Genomic DNA, 15,689 nt, shown 5'->3' with positions numbered 1-15,689 from the left:
AGTTGACTGAATAAAAAAACAACCAAACGTCAGGTTACTTACCTCCAATACTAGCAATAAACACAATACTTACCACTTCGACCCAAATGAGGCCGTCACATGATCAATTTTTCATTTCTGCAATATTAAATTTTCTTACCTGATGTATTGCCAACAGTTCTGAGAGTAAAGGATTGCAAATAAAAAATAACACAAACAAATCTCGATAACCAGCATTTTTATCATATAATTATTACATCTTATGATACACAACTTTTAAAACATATCCATTTACTAAATACAGTCGCAAAAAATGTAAAACTTAATAGTTTCTCTGAATTAAAAATTTTAAACTTAACTTATGAACGGCCTGCTGCATAACAGTAATTTAAAAATCATAACGGGTTAGAAACGTTTCAACTGCCTTTTTATTATTAGCAAATAGTTAACTAAAACTGTTGAAATATATTTAGTAGATTAATAAACTTTATGTTAAAATTCGAGTCATTAAATATTAACTGGGGCATTAGAAAGCTTTACGAATATTTTATAAAGAATTTATAAAGTTTTCTCTATTGCTGGACTGGCAGCTAAGAGTGGCTCCAAGACTTAGTACCTACCATTTACTTTTATAATAGGAACACGTCTAATTTTACGTAGATATCACAATAATAAATAAATAATATGCTTAATGGATCCAGGTACGTCCAAAGCTTGCACTGGGATTGAGCAATAACTTAAATCAAAGTATGTGGAACACATATTAAAAAAAAAATTGACTAGCGCCGAAGTCGATATTTGAACTAGTACTTTATGAAAAACATTATAAAAATAGTAATAAACTCTGTAAAAGTTCAAAAATTGCTGTAACTTCTCCTCATTAGAATATCGAGCAGATCTAAATTAAAGCGTCATAAATCAACGAGCGCCTTTTTATGCTTTTCCCATCTTTCGACGCCTTTACCGTGGAGCTCGATGAAGTCTTCCAGACCTGATGGAACTAGCCCACGGTAAGGGACTTTGTTTACTTTTACGGCATTGGCCGCTATACACTTTAGGCTTATTTTAATTTGAGTTTTGAGAATTATTTCGGCGACACCTGGAAAGCAAAAAACGAATATTAAGCAAATCATTAACTTGAAATTTTCTACAAACTATGGTTAACCTGTTGTAGTGACAAAACCCAGGATTTCGAAACGAACGACCAAGTGGCACGTGGTAACATCGCTTACCTGTACCAACGGGATAGTGAATTCAGTTGGAACAATCGAGATTTGGAACTTCAACTCTCCCAAGAACGAAGCAAAAAGAAAAACGAGTATTGAAAGCTCTGATCGAACTCGGAGTTGAGATTGGGCAACAAAAACGTTCGCCAATTTATAACAGATGCCGCAAACACTTGTGTTTAACTTACCAGTCGTAGAAGCTTCGAGTGGAGTTTCTCCTTTATTATTTACAATATCAGTGTGAGCTCCATTCTCAGTGAGTTCGGTAATGATCGAGTGAAGCGTAAGAAAATCAGAAATGGCTTTATGATAATTAACTATCACATGTAGAGGAGTATTTCTCTCGTTATCCATGGCGTTGACATTAGCTCCGCATCGAATGAGCAGTCGAGTGGTCTCGGCGCATGGAAATCTGTTAAATGGCAAAATATGGAATAAATTAAATTCGAATGTTGAAAATTGACTAAAATTAATCAGTGAAATATTTGATGATCTGAATTCCTAGTATATTTCTACTTACTTGCAAACGTCATTGGTGTGGAAATCATCCACCGGAGTTTCTGAATTACAGGCCAAATGAAGCAGAGTTTGACCATTTCTTACAGTGAGCTGCAGTTGATTGAGAGTAAAAACCATTCTCTGTACGGTAAATTTCTGCTCTTCGTCACATTTCTTCATCAATTTGGTGAGGATTGTCAGCAAATAGAGAGTGGTAACCAAATTGCTCTCAATTTCGTCCTTTATAAGAGAAATTGTCGTGTCTTTATCTTTTAGATACTACTAACTTGAGACAATTAATTATTGATTTGGTTTGTGAATTGGTGTTTTAGTTTATATTAAAAAGAAGTTTATGTAGTTCACATACATTAGCAGAGAGCAATAAATCTGTAAGTGGTCAAATAATATAAATAAAAATAGTGTAACGAGCGCTAGAGATGGTAAAACAAAATTAATTTACATATAACACTAGGATATTCAAATATTAAGCTAAACTATGCTTGTAATATTTAATTAAGTTAATGAAGCCCAGACTACCCATTTGCAATGCCACTGTTAGGTGTTTTGCTGTAGCAGAAATTTATCAACTTACACATAGTGCACTGTTATATAAGACATATATGCCACACTAATTTTATCACATATCTATTCTGCAATGTCGTTTGCAATGTGGCATATTATATTGAAAAGTAAAACAGCGCAAGCAATGCTCAGTAAAGGTACAACAAGAAAAATACAATATTTGAGGTCTGAAAACTGCCACAACACGGAAAAGCAAGCACGACTACTCATTGTTAACAAAGCGACAAAGACCTCATTGCCAACCGACAGCCCCAATCGACATTCCTTCTATTTCCGACTTTACCATCACATTACCAACCCAGGTGTACTAACCAATATCTTGTACATAAAACAGCAAATTACCATAACGGTTTCTGGCTCGTCTTTCGGTCCGGGTTTCGAGAGTTTCTCTCTGTTTCGCATCAGCTCGATAATAGCGGCGGACAAAACTTCGATTACCTGCTCGTAGGTTACCTGAACGCCAACGTGCAACATTTGTGAGAACACTTGAGCGAATCTCAACAAGTCTTTGGCGACCGAAATGTAGTTCTTCTGTCGCAATTTCAGTGCGTGACGCCAGAGGTCTAAACACCTGGAAAGGAAATGAAAATTGTCACAAACAGCAGACACTTCAGAACATTAAGGCTTATTTTGGATGTAATAGTTCAGTTAGTAAAAATATCGCGATTTCCAGGCAGAAATTCTCTTACAAGTTGTTACTTTTTTTATAGCAATAAACAGCTAAATAAAAGGAGAACGACTTTCAAACAAAACATGTTTCATAAGTCAATATTGAATTTAAAAATCTAAAAATCTTGTATAGAGCAACATCAACTTCCTGCTTTATCTAACCTGTCAAATCTTGCATTATCTGCAAATACGGCTCCTCTATATACAATTGGATGAGGAAGCTCCGGATTATGATCACCCAAAATCCGTTCTCTTATTGTTAAGGATTCCATATGCAAGCTATTTGCGTTGTCGTGTATCGCCTCCAACTCCGGCAAAGTTTGAGATTCCACCCAATTTTCATATGCGGGTATTGGAGTGATGAGATTCTTTTTGACTGGCGCATCTGGATCACTATACCTAGAAAAAGTCATTAGGAAGGATTATTAAATATTGTTGTAAAAATAATTATTCTTCCAAACGATTCCGTAAACTGTCCCTTCAGGTTAGTTCAGATTAGCCATCGAGTTCTTAAATAACGATTATTTTAAAACTCGCAACCCTAATCGCTGTGATATTACACTAGGAATGTACTTGTGGTAAACCAAGTAAAAGAGATAGGGTAAATTAGTATAGCTTTATACAGCAATAAAAATTAGATTTTCATTCTTGTATTATATTAGGTTAAACTTAGATTTTTGGCAACCAATTACCTTAATGACATCGCCTGATGTAGATATTTATATGCCTTAACAATATCGTAATTTTCCTTATCGTTCGCATATGAAGCACCGAGTAACTCTAAGGCCTCTATTTGATCTTCCTTGCTGATTTCTGGTCGATCTACTAAATATTCCACCACTTTATGTCGAGTTCGTTCCGCAGCCGCTTTTATTGGCGTCATTCCCGTGTCATTCGCATAGAATATGGCACCGAAACTCAAAAGCTCTTTTACTACTTTAACGTGGCCACACTCTGCGGAAAAATGTAACGCTGATGCTCCGCAAAGTGCTCTTTCATTCGGATTAGCACCATTTTGCAATAGAAAACTAACCTGGAATTGTTCAGTTATTATCAAAAATTGCATGTTAAAGTATTTATGTTACACCTACAATATCTATATGGCCTTTGTACGCGGAAATCATTAAACAACTGTTGTTATACTTATTGGCTATGTGTATATCGGCTTTATGTCGAGTTAAATATTTTACTATATCCAGTCGTCCATCAAAGCAAGCTGCCCTTAATGGGGTAGAATTGGTCTTTGTAGGATGATTTACATCAGCTCCAGCCTTGACCAAAGCCTTGACAATATTCAGGTGACCTTGAGAAGCCAGAAACGCTAATTAGTAATTTATTTAATATATTAGAATAGTAAATTTAAACTTTTAACACCACGACAACAACGATTTTTCACTTCTCTTTTTAGATTAACATGGGAAAGAATAAGGAAGTATAACGTTATGTGTCAAAAATTGTTGTAATAAGTCACAATATTAATGGCAAACGAAATCTGTTAAAAACCCGAATTCGGTAGAAAATACACTTTACATGCTATGAAACTTTACTTACCTGCACATGCAGCACACCATAATGCTGTAGCACCTTCAATAACATAACCATCAAATTTAACCACCCCCTCTTGTTCCAGATTTGGAGAAAATTTGGTGAGAAGAATACGGACAACTTTCTCATGACCAAATCGAGCTGCAGTCACAAGTGGACTGCATTCTTGTCCTTCTTCATCTGAGACATTCTAGCAAAGAACATGATGATGATAATCGTGATCAGTAATGACCAAAAAATGTCACGTAAACAATAATAATAATAATGAAACACCAGTGGAAACATAAGGTTTTACTATAGGGTACCTAAAGATTCAGATTAATATGTAACAAAATACCATGAAATTTCTCATACGCGGACACCAGTGGTCGTTTTCTAGTTGTCCGTTTACAGGTGTCCGCTTAATAGGAAATGTAAAAATGTAGATAGGTCTTTAAAACTTGTTAATTAAATATTTTATTCAAATTAAAAAAAAATAATACACTTAACTAATCAACCATAAAAAGAAATATTTTCAAATTACAAATGAACAAATATATGTTTGTTCATAGATGTATATGCCCATGAGGTCCTGATTTAGAAAAATTGTTATTTCAGGCTTTACCAAACCATTCATAAGTTAGTTTGTCAATGTTAAGTCCCATAGTTTTAAAGAATCAGCCCTTCTGCTTTGAGTTAAATGATGTACAACTATTTAATAGTTGTTCCCTCTTCTTAATTAGTTCACTATCCTGGATTTTTCTTATATTAAATCGAACCGATAATTTATGTCTATCAATGTATTTTTTTCTATTGTAAACTTCTAATACTGGTAGCTTTTCCTTTAAAGTTAACATACGTTTTATTGGAACCATTACTAACTTACAAACACTATAAACACACAACAAAAAATATTGATGGACAAATTAATATCCCGTTGGAGGTTCGATCCTTGATAGTTCGAAAAACCGCTCTTATAGGTTGTTTTTTCGCTAATTACATAACAAAAGAGTTGCAAATCTTAAAATATTAGCATCATACATTTTAAAACATTATTATAAGCATCTAGAACACCTGCAGCATCAAGGAGGAAACCCGAAAATGGCTCCGATTTTGCCTTATTAAGCAAAAATAAATGGAGTTATGATCAAAGCACCATTGAATATGGAATTATACGTGAAATGCCGACAAAGGGTGCCGCTGAAAAAACTTTTTATAAATAAACTCACTCACAGAATAAAGGTTGTCCATTTACCAGAAAGAATGCAAAAAGGAGGTTAAATTCAGTGTCCGTCTCAGTTTAATAGAGAAATATTTATTAAAATCGCATATGAGAAAGAGTTGGTACCCAGGAAACTGTCTGGTTAAAAGAGAGGTCTGCTTATCGGAGGTGTCCGCTAAGGAAGATTTTACTGTATATGCTTATTGACACCACAAGTTCTTATGGGACGAGTTTTTTATGAATATAGAGAAGTAAGGATGCAAGTCTAGAAAATGTCAACGAGTATTATAACAATACCTAATGCACACATATATATCCTTTATTATTTTAATTCATACTTTTGTCTATGTTAAGGATTTGTATTCTAGATAAACACAATGTTTGTGAAAAATATGACAAACAGAACTTGTCTACATTTCACACTCTGACTCAGTTGAACAGAATTAAGTATGTATTAAAACTCGCCTGTATCATATGCATTTGTAATTTATTTGATAAACAATTAACTGTATACATGCAAACAATGCAACATATCAAATTATTTTTGAAACAGAAAGAAAAGAGTATTATAGGAATTATAATAAGCGAGAAAATCTCTAAGTTGATTTAGTGAATTTTACCCTTGATAGCAATTTAAGTACTACCAAATTAATGAGCAACAATAACTGCACTCAACAGCAATGAAGATACGTTTTTTCAACCTGTATATACTCTATTTTTGTTGCCCAGACCTAGCTGGCATTAAGCGCAATACTACATTACCTGAAAAGTTGCATATTACACATCATTGTTTGCCAAATTTACGCATCTTTGTTTGGAAAACTTCTTCCATTCATTCATGTTTAACTTTCTTGTGTTCTCATGTTAGATTGATTACATATTACATGAATCTATAACCCTGACTTAAACAGGTACAATTCATTGTAAAACCTTCCAATGTTGGATCCATACAGTGCATAAAGCATCCCATAATGTATGGCATAAAAAGTTAGCTGGATTACTGTACCCATTATCATTATACAGGGCATAGCAAATAGATAACAAATGACGTAAAAATATATATTTTTTTCATTTTCTCTACGATTCGTATGCATCCTAGACTATATAAATACAACATAAGTAATGATCTGTATCATGCTCCAAGATGTTTAAAAATTTGTTGTAAAAGGGGGTAAAAACTTGAGTAAAAGCTTGAAGTTTGAGTTAAAAAAAATGCGCATTTTCCACATTTTTGACAAAGCCAAGGACCTCACGTCTTGTTTTAGAACAAAGACTCCGGAAAAGTATACAGATATTTACCTCATTTAGAAGTTGATTTGCTTCATCTTTGTCCATATCAGCCAGGAAGGTATACAAGGAGATGGACATTCCTGTAGAAGCTGCATTATAAAGTTTATATTTCAAACGATCACTTTCTTCGGTCATTCTTTATAAAAATTGTTAATGCGTACTTATCATAACAATGTGATGGGCTATTTTGAACTGTTTGGGAAAATAAAATCAAAATCTCAGAATGAAAATAGAATTTCTGAAAAAAAAAGTTTGGCTGACGTAAATCAGCTGTTCAATTTTGGGAGTTGGCACGTTAAACATGTGGCGCTGCTCCGATCCATAGTTTCAACCTATATTGACCCGGCCTGATGCAGAGCCGAACTCCTTATATTTGAAATCGTTGTTGAACTGTCAGGCGCCGGATTTTCCAAAAGCATGCAGGGGTCAAGATGAAAATTTTGTCCGAAATCAACATAAATGAAAATTTCATTATCACTCTCACCAGTCACTTTAAAATCCAAACTATGATTTTCATAAGAAAATAAAAAACGCTTCTGAATTTGCATAATTTCTCAACTATTTTAGTTACCATTATAATATCAGGTGCCTCTAAATGAGGTGCTCCACTCGAACTTGCCAAATAATCCGAAAAATTAATGTGTGTTACAATGATTTTTAAAATATACACATGATATTAACATTAATTTTGTTTTTATTTTTATTTATTTGTTTTGTAATAACATTAATTGAGTAAAAATTCGCGTTTATAGGCGATTAAGGGTGACAAATCAGAATCTGTCCAGATTTTTGTGGGGCAGTATTAGTCGGTTAAATAGCGATACGCTACTCCTTTTAATATGTGTTTCAGGGAGCTTAATAGAGCGTAAGTTCTTAATTACCAAAAGAGCCTTTTTAGAAAGTGAAAATGAGTTCTTCATGTAGAAAAATAAGGATATTTGATGTTCGCTTAATGTGATTTTTTATACAATTTTACTAAGGCTACCATGTGATCTATGCTGAAATTGAATATATAAGGAATTTATCCGAATGCGATTGGCATTTACTAGTGGCTCCCAGTATAAAAATCGTGAGAGATGGTGAAACTAAAAATTAAACGACCGTATTCAAAAATTTGGCACTTTCGCCATTTGGCACATTCGCCATGTGGCGCATTGTTTCAAAATCTATAGAGTGGCACTTTCTCGGAGGTCGGCATCCCCTTTACCCCACGGAACTTTTTTTAAAGTAAAGTTTGACGCATGTACCACTTCGACATTGGAGAAAAAAAGGAAAGAAATTACTTTTAAAAACCTACACCTACAACCGATTTGCGTTTATCATCGCACGCTTTTCTGCATGATATCTTTTATTTCGCGAAGGTCGTGCTGTATTTTTTGTATGCATTAATTTTGGTTATTTTTCTCATTCTCTATATTCACAAAGCTCTGTTATCTTCCTTATACGAACTGAAATGGATAAACCTTTGGAATGGCTTTAATTCTTAAATTAAAAAAAATAACAGAGCAATAAAATCAACTTTTATCCACTGTAGATTTAACCCTTATTAAAAAAGTATTTGAATAAAAAATGGAAAAGTGTTTCTATTTATTTGCTTTAGCAGAAAGATATGTTCTTAATTAATGCGGAAAGTGCATTTCCTGGCTCGTTAGGAAAATAACTATATTTTCCTTTCTGAATATAAAAGAGCATACTATGCAACACATTATACCTGCCTACTGCGAGAGACACTGTATTGTATAAACAGGCAAGCCGACCAGGTAACCGAAGGTAGGATAGAAAGGTGACTACAGGTATGCCAGTCGGCGGACCATGGTGGGAAGGTGGGAGTGCGTTATTTTCTTAAGTTAAATTTAAGAATGCTTCGGTCACACAAATTTTAACAGCGCAGCTGTTTCATCAACATTTGTTTCGTCATGCCAGTGCTGTGAAATCTCGTATAAATTCGCGTACACAATTAAAAACGAAAAATTATGGGCTCGAAAATCGAATATGTCGACTCTTCTCAAATCTACGCGACTAATTACGTGAGAAATTCGAAAGCCATCGGTGTATTATGGGCCATATTCACGATATGCTACGCGATTATTTTAGTCGTATCCTTCATCACACCGGAATGGATTGGAAATATCAATGGTGAGAATCCGGGAAAGTTCGGCCTTTGGACAATGTGCTTTGCCGAAGAAACTGGAGAAGTTTGCAGAGGAAGGTTAGTTATTTTTTAGGAGTAAGTCTCACCGAATGCATGCGGGCTGTAATGAATTCGACCCTACCTTAAAATCAAAAACAGGTACGACCATCTCTCTTTGAAGGATATGAGGTCAAGGTGTCAATAGTACTCGATATTCTTATAATGAGTCTTGCTAAATTATTGTATGGCGCATTTACATTGAAAGGCGCACTATAGAGAATCTAGTATTTAGTTAAGTAGTGTGTGAAAATGAAATCTAAAACTAAACATTTAGTAACGACATCATTATATGACAACAATACCAGTTATACACTTCTACTTTGTACTTAATGAGAGTGTTACGCGTACTAACATAAACTGTCAAAAGATCTAATAATTTTTTTAATACATATGCACCATAATGGACGTTTTACGATGCTTGTATGATTACTAGGGAAATAGCATTAGATATTTCAGTTTGGACATAGCTAAACACTCACGAATTCACAATCCCTCTTAACGCCTAAAAGCTTTAATTAGTTAAATTAAGCTATTATATACTGACCATATACAGGGTATCTCTAAAAGGTCTGTACAAAATTCCTCCATAGTTTTTTAAGAAAAAAATGACGATTTAATGCAAATTAAACTAGTCGAAAACATAGCACGACAAAATGAAACTTAACGAAAAAATATATTATTCCATTTGTAATGGTAGTATCTAAAGAAAATGGCACATCGGGGAGACTTTAGGGGCGAGAAATCAGAATCCATTTACATTTTCCATGCAAATTTTAAAGGACACCAAACTCTGTTTAAAGGGGCATTACTTTTTTAACAACCGTAATAAAATTTATTTAGGATTAAATTTGTGTTTTCCTACATGTTTTGTGAAGAAAAAGTATCTTGGTACAAGTTCCTATGGAAATTTCAACTTAAGATATTTGAAGTTTAAAGTGCGCTGCATGTCATAAAAAATAACTTGAAATTAGATTCATACAGTACAGCAAAATAAGTAATAAAAAATTGGAATAGTCAAATAAAAACATGACTACTTAAAAAATAATAAAGGTTGAAAATTAATTGAATATTTTTATTTTTTTTTGGTTTCAACTCTACAAATAAATGTGTACTTTAATGTTAGTTTTCAAGACATGTGGCGAGCTTTAAACTTCATATATCTCAAAAAGAAATATTCGTAGGGAGTTGCACCAAGATATTTTCTGTTCGTAGAACATGTAGGAAACCACAAATTTAGTCTTGAATAAATTTTATACCGGGCGGTAAAAAAATTATGCCCCTTTAAAATGAGTTCGCCTAGCACTGACTGCGCCTTCTACAATGTGCATCGAAAATATAAACAGGTTCTGATTTGTTGTCCAGATAGCATCATGACAACGTAATCAATTTTTTTTCTTTTTTTTTTATTGTCACATAAAGTTGAATTACATTTGAAAATTGACAAACGTTTGATAATTATTTTCTAAAAACGTACTTGTGTTTCTACCCCATTTCCAACCATAAATCCTAAAGCGTCCGCAGTGCTTCTCAGAGGGTCAAATGTAATTTGAAATAGTGAATTGTACTTCGAATTAATCAAACTCATAATTGAGAAAGTACCAGTTATTACAATTCTGAAATCTGAAATATCAAAGGTGATTCGGATTCGGTAAATGAATTTCCTCCATCAACCACTTTCCATGAGACTATTTTAATCCTGGTTGCAAATGATGAAGATTTCAATTTTATGGTTCGTTAGCATACCATTATACATATTAAGTTTCCATGTGAAATTTGGTTTTATTATTTAATTAGCTTATCATAGCTTCTAGATTATAATAATATCTGCATTGCTCCTCACGTCGCTTTATAAAATCCTTTAACTGGACAACTTATTAGATACTGATGTTGCTTATCCTGTACATTGTTGCTTATTTTGAGCATGATTTAGATGACTGAGTTTATGTCGATACAGTTCAAATTGCTGTCAATCTCGGTTAAAATGAATTTACAATTAGAAAAGTTCATTTTAAATTAAAGAAAAACGTAAATTAGGCATAATAAATTAGATAAAAACCGCAAGATAAATTACGTTAAAATGCTTATATAATTATTAAACTGTCACTGCAGTCAATTGTCGATTTTATTGTTTTAAAACCAGCGAGGAAAAAATTTAAGTAAAACAGTCTAAAGGGCTTTAATTTTGGCGCTTTTAAAAATAAGTATATCAAGTCTTATATCATTAAAAAGGGATAATATGTGTCATTTTATAGATTCATTTTTTAATATGGTTTCCATTTACAAAATGTAAGTTTGTGACATGTCTCGGAAAGTACCGCTTTTTAAAGAAAATTATGTATTTTATGACACTTGCAGAACAATTATCTGTAACTGTTATTTTTACACATTTTTAATACCATCGATAATGAAAAGAGTACAGAGAAATCAGGGTTTTGCCACGACTTTTTTTGAAACTTCAAATATAGCTTTAAAGTCAGCTCATAAAACCGCACACCTTTCCTTATTTAATCGACTTGCTATCTCTATTACTTTCAAAGATCCCTTCACTATGCATGAAAAAATACTCACCTTGTATAAAGCAAGCATAAAAGTTACAGGAAGTATTTATCGTGCAATTTGGTACGAAAATTTGTCAATTGTTTTTAAATCTGCTCCAAAAAATTTCAAAATTCAAACAAATACGTGAAAATATTCTATATATTTGGGACTGCTCCCTTACCGTTCAAGAGAAAGGTATATGTCTGTATACAAACCATGAAAATGAGTAGGTTTTTATGACAAAAAGAAACGGAGATACTTGCGAGATTGCATCTACGATACTCCTGTTTATTCGTTTGAAACGGTGTATCTATGAAACTTTGTGCTTCATAAAGACGATTTCTGCTACAAATATAAACAGCAGGACAAGCAACTCAATTCGAAGTATTCCTTATAATTCTCAGAGTCTCATAACGAAAAGTATCGCTTTTTACACGTCCGTAACCTATTTTCTCATGCTTACGTGAATTGTCATACGCGCGCGGAAAAACGCTATTTTCTAGACTCGTAAAGAAATCGCCATTAACAACGACGGTGGAAATTTATAATTGTGCGGAAAAAGTATTTTACGATGCTCAAAAATTCTGTAAACTAGAAAAACTTCTGGAAAAAAGCGACCTCAACGGTAATTCTTGGCATTTTCCTTAATCCCAATTCAGTATTACGAAAATCGCTTGACATTATCTTATGCCCAATAAACTTGAATAAATATTCTTTAAAGTTGTTCATAAAGATGAATCATGTTCATAAGACAATGCTTCACTATCAACAAGCAATGAGAGCTTGTTACTAAATACTTACCTTTCGCAGCATTAAAATAAGCAACAAAGAGAACATTATAACGACAATCAGGGCATTACCCTTTACATAATTCCACTAATTAACTAGAAAAAAAGTAACAAAGTGAATCGTTATTAATTCGATCGCATTACACTGTGACAACAATATCGTCGTAAGCAATTGAAATTTTACGATTTCGTTTGAATCGCATTAGATCTAAATTAATAAAAGAAATTCGCAGAGAAATTGTGTTTATGTAACTCAAATTTATATTTGCTTTATTGCGTGTAGATAATGAAGAATTTTTCATAATTAATTATAATTTATCGCTTACCAGCTGACATGTTTTAAGACAAAACTTTCTGGTCATGTTATAGGAATTGCTACAGAGCCAGAGAAATGCTGGGCCGGAAGGTTAGAAAACAATAAATTTAGTTATTACAAAATCGATCAGAATAAGATAATTGATATTAATTGGCAGACAGTAATAAACCGTTGAATTGATTTCCCATTATGACTAATTTAAGTAAACTTGACTTTTTGTTCGAACCTTTTTTCATGTTTCATTGAAATATGCGGAATCAGAAGAGACTGAGTCTAAGGCGTTTTCCCCATTTCTAATATGTTAAAATTCTATTTGGTAATGTGATCACACAGGACGAGGTTTATGTGATTAACTTGGGAACACTGTTCAGGATAACCGAATTTCTTTAAATATCTCCCCCCACCCCCCCTTCTATTCCCAAAAATTTCCAAACTGTTAAGATCTGGTAATCTGGGTGGCCACGTTTGAGGTCCTCCACGACCAATCCATCGATTTTTGAAAATTTCATTTAAAAATTCTCTAAAACTTGAACGTTTAAATTGCTGGATCGATGGACCTAACAAATAATCCCTAAAGATTCAAGTCCAGACGTTCACGAAGAATTATTCCGGAAAATTCGATTTTTCAAGTTCATTTGGATTTTTTCCTGACCATAAATGATTGTTGTGGAAGTTGCGTATGGCATTGCATGAAAAATTTGCTTCATTGAGAAACAAGATTTTAGTATCAAATAAAGGATCTTGATTAAGTTTTTTGATAAAATCGCACACGAAAGTTAATACGCAACGGGCAGTCACGAGGGAGAACAGTTTCCACTTTTTGAATATGGTATAGATATAATAAATTGTCGGTGACAGTTTTCCGTACCAGAGAGTGAGAAATATTCAGGGACGTTGGTACTTTTTTGGGCGCTTGTTTTCGCGTGTTCCCCAGCTTCCTTAATCTCGGGTAATCGTACTGTTCGATGGGTTCCCGAAAGATTGTTAGATTTCTTAAAAGCCCTTGTTGCACTTAAGTAAATGTGGATGTTGAAAATATTCATGAAATGAGGATTTTTCGTTTCGAATATCGTTTTTCACATAACTTTTTTGCCTCTTGATCATTTCCATTAGCGAGCCCATACGGGAAATGCATGTCGGCTAGTTTTGAATTAGTAAAATTTATCAACTATTTTTAAAAACAAATAATTACAATAATATTTTTCAAATTTAGAAGTATTATTTTTTTCACAGCTTAATTTTTTATTTTTCTTTCACAATCGAACGAATTTTTCGAACGCATTGGCGAAAAATTAAAAGTGCCTGCGACGCTCTCTATAAGCTACAACTATACCGTTAATAAATTTGAATTCATCATTCCAAAAATCCTCTGACACAAAAATTCGTAAAATTAGCTGCAAGAGATTGCAAGATATCAAAGAATATGTGATTTACTTTTTGCAATACTGCATATCTTGAAAACTAGACGAGCCGGGACAAATGTTTATAAGAAATTTTCATCTCAAAACTATTTGAAAAATCACCCTTTGAAATATTGGACACTTATTCAATAACACCCTGCATTGATCCAAACTTACCTCGTTTTTGGCCGGGATGCCTGCGAAGTCACTTTTCCTGCAGGTGCGTAAATGAACCTATTTATATGACATATCTTCATACGCATATGTAATAAAATTTCCCACCCAATGCCCGAGTGTATGATCATATCAAAGAAAGGTAATGTAAACTGACTCACTGTGTACAGTATACTCTTGTAGCTATAATGTGAATATCTCGTTGTTTTAGATTGGACGATGTCATAAGCATGAAAAATAGAGCATTCCAAGGAGCTACAGCACTGGTCGGCCTTGCAGTGGTCACTGCAATTCTGGCCATCGGCGTGATGATCTTCTTTTTCTTCTGCCACTCTACCACAGTTTTCCATGTGTGCGGATGGATGCAGTTAATTTCAGGTAAAATCGACATAGGGTCTATTTAGATTTTAAATTCAACCGACTTTCTGGTACTGCATCTCCTACTTTAATTAAGCTATTCGAAAATTCAATAAAGTCATAATTTTCGATTCAAACTTTTACTAAAACGTTTTATGCCGTAGGTGCTGCAATGATTGCTGGCTGTGCCCTTTATCCGTACGGGTGGTCACAGGAAATTGTGAAAACCGTTTGTGGTAGCACATCAGATCAGTACATATTCGGAGATTGCACACTTCGATGGGCCTATATTTTGGCAGCCATAGGTTGCTTAGATGCCATTGTCTTAGCTACGTTAGCTTTCATTCTAGCTACCAGACACGTCACCTTACAGGCCGAACCAAATTATGCTCCTGCGAGCTTGTTCAAAGGTGTGTTAGCCCAATTGCATGAAAAATAATTGTATTATGCTGTAAATTTTTCAGGTGAAATGAATAGCGGATATGTTAGTGATTCGGCCAGTATAGCAGGATCTAGAAAGTCACTCAATATTCATCCAGTATTACTGGTGCCCCCAGGCCAGGATGACACCTATTCTCAATTTTCGCAAAGAACGGTTCCTAGATCAATCCACTCTGGACATTACTCTCATCCCCATTCTCTACATAGAAATTTCCAATTGTAGTGTTTTTTCCAATTATGATAACTCTGGCCTTTAGGCACGCCTTATTTATTTATGAGAATTACCAAAACTGACATTGCCAGCTATACATTATTAAAATGTTAACTTTAACCATATATTTCTGATTACCAATGTAATAATGATAATATAAAATTTGATTTACTGTGAAACATCATAAAACACCTGCCTACCTACGGCACGGAGAAACTAATGTCGAAAGATCCTGAGTTCAGTGAGTTGAGAATAAAAGTTTCATCACTTTCCTTCATCCCAC

The 15,689-nt window shown here is 33.8% G+C and overlaps 2 protein-coding genes across 3 annotated transcripts; one reads left to right on the top strand and one right to left on the bottom strand.

Annotated features, from left to right (window-relative positions):
* Window positions 1-200: 200 nt before the first annotated feature.
* LOC136346048 (protein fem-1 homolog B-like) lies at window positions 201-7,275 on the bottom strand. 2 transcript variants are annotated; one of them, XM_066294902.1, is made up of 9 exons: window positions 7,000-7,275; window positions 4,506-4,689; window positions 4,046-4,257; window positions 3,647-3,987; window positions 3,117-3,353; window positions 2,598-2,856; window positions 1,726-1,943; window positions 1,394-1,617; window positions 201-1,078 (listed from the first exon to the last, which is right to left on the bottom strand). In XM_066294902.1, the coding sequence occupies exons 1-9, from the start codon at window positions 7,123-7,125 to the stop codon at window positions 891-893; spliced, it is 1,989 nt and encodes a 662-aa protein (XP_066150999.1). In that variant the 5' UTR covers window positions 7,126-7,275; the 3' UTR covers window positions 201-890. The 2 variants fall into 2 exon arrangements, with proteins under 2 accessions (XP_066150999.1, XP_066151000.1); XM_066294903.1 differs by having other exon boundaries at window positions 2,628-2,856; window positions 7,000-7,268.
* Window positions 7,276-8,768: 1,493 nt separating this feature from the next.
* Window positions 8,769-15,585, top strand: Tmhs (Tetraspan membrane protein in hair cell stereocilia). Its single transcript, XM_066295023.1, has 4 exons — window positions 8,769-9,199; window positions 14,609-14,775; window positions 14,919-15,164; window positions 15,219-15,585. The coding sequence occupies exons 1-4, from the start codon at window positions 8,964-8,966 to the stop codon at window positions 15,416-15,418; spliced, it is 849 nt and encodes a 282-aa protein (XP_066151120.1). The 5' UTR covers window positions 8,769-8,963; the 3' UTR covers window positions 15,419-15,585.
* The last annotated feature ends 104 nt before the right edge of the window (window positions 15,586-15,689 follow it).

This window comes from Euwallacea fornicatus, chromosome 2 (assembly GCF_040115645.1).
Source record: "Euwallacea fornicatus isolate EFF26 chromosome 2, ASM4011564v1, whole genome shotgun sequence".
Taxonomy (NCBI): Eukaryota; Metazoa; Arthropoda; class Insecta; order Coleoptera; family Curculionidae; genus Euwallacea; species Euwallacea fornicatus.
Note: the sequence above shows the minus strand (reverse complement) of the source record. Positions and strands in the feature narration are given on the sequence as shown.

Coding starts and splice junctions, on each gene's coding strand:
- LOC136346048 (XM_066294902.1), bottom strand. CDS start 7,125: ATGACCGAAGAAAGTGATCGTTTGAAATATAAACTTTATAATGCAGCT. Junction 4,690..6,999: donor CAAATCAACTTCTAAATGAG/GTAAATATCTGT, acceptor GTTCTTTGCTAG/AATGTCTCAGATGAAGAAGG. Junction 2,857..3,116: donor GATAATGCAAGATTTGACAG/GTTAGATAAAGC, acceptor TTTCCTTTCCAG/GTGTTTAGACCTCTGGCGTC.
- Tmhs (XM_066295023.1), top strand. CDS start 8,964: ATGGGCTCGAAAATCGAATATGTCGACTCTTCTCAAATCTACGCGACT. Junction 9,200..14,608: donor GGAGAAGTTTGCAGAGGAAG/GTTAGTTATTTT, acceptor TCGTTGTTTTAG/ATTGGACGATGTCATAAGCA. Junction 15,165..15,218: donor TCCTGCGAGCTTGTTCAAAG/GTGTGTTAGCCC, acceptor TAAATTTTTCAG/GTGAAATGAATAGCGGATAT.